The sequence below is a fragment of the Saccopteryx leptura genome, chromosome 1 (genome assembly GCF_036850995.1).
Source record: "Saccopteryx leptura isolate mSacLep1 chromosome 1, mSacLep1_pri_phased_curated, whole genome shotgun sequence".
Taxonomy (NCBI): Eukaryota; Metazoa; Chordata; class Mammalia; order Chiroptera; family Emballonuridae; genus Saccopteryx; species Saccopteryx leptura.
The window spans coordinates 259,954,972-259,959,675 of record NC_089503.1 but is presented as its reverse complement, the minus strand read 5'-3'; the positions used below and the strand labels follow the sequence as shown (position 1 = coordinate 259,959,675).

The 4,704-nt window shown below is 59.4% G+C and overlaps 1 protein-coding gene across 1 annotated transcript; it reads left to right on the top strand.

Annotated features, from left to right (window-relative positions):
* Positions 1-1,137: 1,137 nt before the first annotated feature.
* JUND (JunD proto-oncogene, AP-1 transcription factor subunit) lies at positions 1,138-3,098 on the top strand. Its single transcript, XM_066349923.1, has one exon. It carries the CDS (start codon positions 1,387-1,389, stop codon positions 2,425-2,427), a length of 1,041 nt encoding a protein of 346 aa, XP_066206020.1. The 5' UTR covers positions 1,138-1,386; the 3' UTR covers positions 2,428-3,098.
* Positions 3,099-4,704: the final 1,606 nt, after the last annotated feature.

Here is a 4,704-nt window from a genome sequence, read left to right as displayed (position 1 = left end):
ACTATCACCAGAGAACCCACAGTCAACCTGGCAGAATTAAAATATAGGCGGCTGCCTAGGGACGTGGACACCAGGGTTCTACCGGGTGGATAAGAGCTCAGGCCTGCTCACAGCCCTGGCCTCGCAGGCAGGTCACTCGCTGACCCTCTGATGCTGGTCTGTCAAGAAATTCGGACCCAGTGCTTTAGACTGCTCCTCATGAAAAGTATTAGAATCAGCCTGAGCAGGCGGTGACGCAGTGGATAGAGCGTCGGACTGGGATGCAGAGGACCCAGGTTCGAGACCCCGAGGTTGCCAGCTTGAACGCGGGCTCACATGGTTTGAGCAAAAGCTCACCAGCCTGAAAAAAAAAACAAAACAAAACAAAAAAAACCTCACCAGCCTGGACCCAAGGTCGCTGGCTTCAGCAAGGGGTTACTTGGTCTGCTGAAGGACGGTGGTCAAGGCACATATGGGAAAGCAATCAATGAACAACTGAGGTGTCGCAACGAAAAGCTGATAATTGATGCTTCTCATCTCTCTCCGTTCCTGTCTGTCCCTGTCTATCCCTCTCTCTGATTCTCCCTCTGTCCCTGTAAAAAAAAAAAAAAGTATTAGAATCAAAGCGCTCCCAGCTATTTCTGGCAGCTCTCCTCTTCCCTCCAGTCTTTCTGGAGCAAACACACCACCCGACATTGGGTTCAGGGTGGGTGAAGATCCGGCCCACATTCCGAGGAGCAAATGGCCACTACTCCTCCAGGCCTTCAGACCCCAGCACGCACAAAGCCTGGCCGAGGCGTTAAGGAGAGGCACAGTCTACGCGGTGAAAGGGGAGGTGCCACGGTGTTATTTATCCATCTGGGATCCCCTACTCCCCCATCCACGGGACTGGCAACGCCCCCGCCGGGCGGGGGCGGGCCTCCAGGACAGGAGGGCGCTTGGTGGCCGGGCCTATCACGCCAACCGGGACGTGCCTTGCGAGGGCAGCACTCGGAGCCGACCTCGGTCTTACACAGAGCTCCGGGGCGGAGTGACACCGCCCAGTCGCGCGTCCTGCCCCCATGACGTCAACCCACAAGGCAACGCGCTGTTGTGCGGTTTACCGCGCGTCACCGGGGCAACAACAACGGGTGGGGGAAACCGATGGGTTGGCCCTACCCCCAATGTAAATGAGAGACGTCACTCGCGCCCAATGGCGAGCGGGGGCAGTGAGCTCATCGCACTGGGCCGAGGCTTTAAGAGGGCGCGCGGGGTGCGCGGCGCAGGAGCCGCCGCCAGCGGAGGGCCGGGCGTAGCTGTTGCTGCCGGGGCGGGCGCAGGCCCAAGCGGACGGGGGGGCGCGGGCCCCTCGGGAGACCGCGGCCACTCCCCTCCCCCCCCGGACCGGCGCGGCGGGGGAGGCGGAGGATGGAAACACCCTTCTACGGCGATGAGGCGCTAAGCGGCCTGGGCAGCGGCGTCAGTGGCATTGTTGCTGGTGGCAGCTTCGCGTCCCCGGGTCGCCTATTCCCCGGGGCGCCCCCGACGGCAGCGGCCGGCAGCATGATGAAGAAGGATGCATTGACGCTAAGCCTGAGCGAGCAGGTGGCAGCAGCGCTAAAGCCCGCGGCCGCGCCGCCTCCGGCCCCTCTGCGTACGGAGGGCGCCCCTGGCGCGGCGCCCCCCGACGGCCTGCTCACTTCGCCAGACCTAGGGCTGCTCAAACTCGCTTCGCCTGAACTCGAGCGCCTCATCATCCAGTCCAACGGGCTGGTCACTACCACGCCAACGAGTACGCAGTTCCTCTACCCCAAGGTGGCGGCCAGCGAGGAGCAGGAGTTTGCCGAGGGCTTCGTCAAAGCCCTGGAGGACTTGCACAAGCAGAATCAGCTGGGTGCGGGCGCGGCCTCTGCTGCCGCAGCGGCCGGGGGACCCTCGGGCACGGCCGCGGGCGCCGCGCCTACCGGCGAGCTGGCCCCGGCGGCGGCCACGCCCGAGGCGCCTGTCTACGCGAACCTGAGCAGCTACGCGGGCAGTACCGGGAGCGCGGGGGGTGCTGCGACGGTCGCCTTCGCCGCCGAGCCTGTGCCCTTCCCGCCGCCGCCCCCGAGCGCGCTGGGGCCGCCGCGTCTCGCCGCGCTCAAGGATGAGCCGCAAACGGTGCCCGACGTCCCGAGCTTCGGCGAGAGCCCACCGCTGTCGCCCATCGACATGGACACTCAAGAGCGCATCAAGGCGGAGCGCAAGCGTCTGCGCAACCGCATCGCTGCCTCCAAGTGCCGTAAGCGCAAGCTGGAGCGCATCTCGCGCCTCGAGGAGAAAGTGAAGACGCTCAAGAGCCAGAATACGGAGCTGGCGTCCACCGCGAGCCTGCTGCGTGAGCAGGTGGCGCAGCTCAAGCAGAAGGTCCTCAGCCACGTCAACAGCGGCTGCCAGTTGCTGCCCCAGCACCAGGTGCCCGCGTACTGAGCCCACACGCGGAGCGCATGCGCAGCCCCCCCTTCCGGAGGGGCGGGCTGGCGTGTGGGGGGTGCGTCGGTGCCCAGGATTTGGAGAGGGCGTGGCCCAGGGGACGCCCCCGGCTGGTGCCAGGACTCGAAGAGGGCGCCTCCGACTCGACAAGCTGGACCCCCTGCTCCCCGGGGGCAAGCGCATGACTACCCCTCCCACCCCGCCCTCGTGCTGCCTCTGCCCTCTGCGCGCGGCCACCCGGAGTTGCACAAACCCGCGCGCCCGGCCGCCGCTTTGTACGCTCCGCTGCCGAAGAGGGTTCCGAGGGGGTGCAGCCAGAAGCCCTGCGTTGCCTTTTCTTTTACTTTTTTTTTTATTGCATTTGGAAGAGAGAACAGTGTTCGATTCTGCCCTATTTATGTTTCTACTCGGGAACAAACGGTTGTGTGTGTGTGTGTGTTGTGTTGGATTTTTTTTTTAAAAGAAATGGGAAGAAGAAAAAGACTCCCTTTCCCTTTTCCTTGCTCTCTGCCCCCCGCCACCTCCCCGGTCATTCCGACACCCTCCGCCATTTGTTTTTTTGTTTTTGTTTTTTTTCCCCCCGTTTTGTTTTGCTACGAGTCTACATTCCTGTTTGTAATAACTTGGTTCGCCCGGTTTTCTGTTTTCAGTAAAGTCTCCTTATGCCAGCTTAGGTCTCCGCCTCCTCCTTCCCCCGCCGGGGCTTGATGGACTGGGCGAGGCCTGGCCTGCTCCCCTCCCCCAGGCCTCCTTCCCTCCTCTGTCCTCCCCTGCTCAGAGGAGGGGGAGCCGGCACCCGGGAGGGGCCCGCAGCTCCGGCGCGCGGCGAGCGCCATCTAGGCGGGCCTGGGCGTGGGGCCGACTTATGTCCTGGCTGGGCGGGGGACGCGGGAGACTCCAACCAGCTATTGCCTGGGAACTTTGCAGGTTGTCCCTTTTGAAAGGATTGACTGCGGGGTGGAAAGGGGACAGCCCCAGCCCGAGGCAGGAAGGAAAAGGCAGAAACTTGAACCTTCTGGGCCAAAGTTTCCCTGGCTGTGAAATGGAGAACAATCATAAACCTACTCCATAAAGTTTGTTTACAGAGCAGTGTTTGCTTATAGTCAGTACTCAAGGTGTTTTATTATGTTAGGGCAGGTGATAGAGAATCTGAATCTGAGGACCAGAAGGAAAGTGGCACAGGTGGGTTCTGACCCAGGTGTTCCTCTTGGACTGGAAGTGTGGTACTTTCTGTGGAACCTCCCTTTTAGGATACTGACTTGGGAGTCCAGGGTTTCCCAAGTACACCCTGAATGCACCCTCTCCCTTCTATTTTGAGGAAACTTAAGTGTTAGAGAGGCTGAGTGACTAGCTCAGGTCACACAGCTTTTTAAGGAGACTGTATAGGAACATTTGGACCTGGGTTTCTTACCCCCAGAGAATGCTGACTGCCAGGCTGCCCTCTTACCTGACCTCATCTGGGCTTTGCTATTGTGTGGGCCAAAGACCCTGGGCCTTGGGTTTCTGCCTTGGGACCTTGGGGACCTGAGCATTGGTGTCCCAAGATACAGGGCAAGTTGGGCTGGTAGGCCTGTGTTAAACGCTTACTGTATCCAGGTCTGGTCAGAAGGTGGCTGAATCGTGCCCAATTTGTAGGTATGAAGAAGGAATGCCACGTGTCCACAGTCCCTCGGTCATCAGAGTGGAACGTCAACATACAGGCTTTACCTCTAGACCCTTGTCACCCTGGCTGCCCACTTGAGCCTTCAAGAGCTGCTTTTTTTTAATGTTTATTTTACTGACTTTTAGAGAGAGGAAGGGAGAGAGCAAGAGAGAGACAAGAACATCTGTTCCTGTGTGTGCCCTAATGGGATCGAACCTGCAACCTTGCGTTTTGGGACAATGCTCTAACCAATTGAGCTATCTGACCAGGGCTAGGGTTGGGTTTTTTTTGTGTTTTTTTTTTTTTAATTTATTTTTTACAGAGACAGAGAGTCAGAGAGAGGGATAGATAGGGACAGACAGACAGGAACGGAGAGAGATAAGCATCAATCATTAGCTTTTCGTTGTGACATCTTAGTTGTTCATTGATTGCTTTCTCATATGTGCCTTGACCGCGGGCCTTCAGCAGACCAAGTAACCCCTTGCTGGAGCCAGCGACCTTGGGTTCAAGCTAGTGGGCTTTTTGCTCAAACCAGATGAGCCCGCGCTCAAGCTGGCGACCTTGGGGCCTCGAACCTGGGTCCTTTACATCCCAGTTCGACGCTCTAATCCACTGCGCCACCGCCTGGTCAG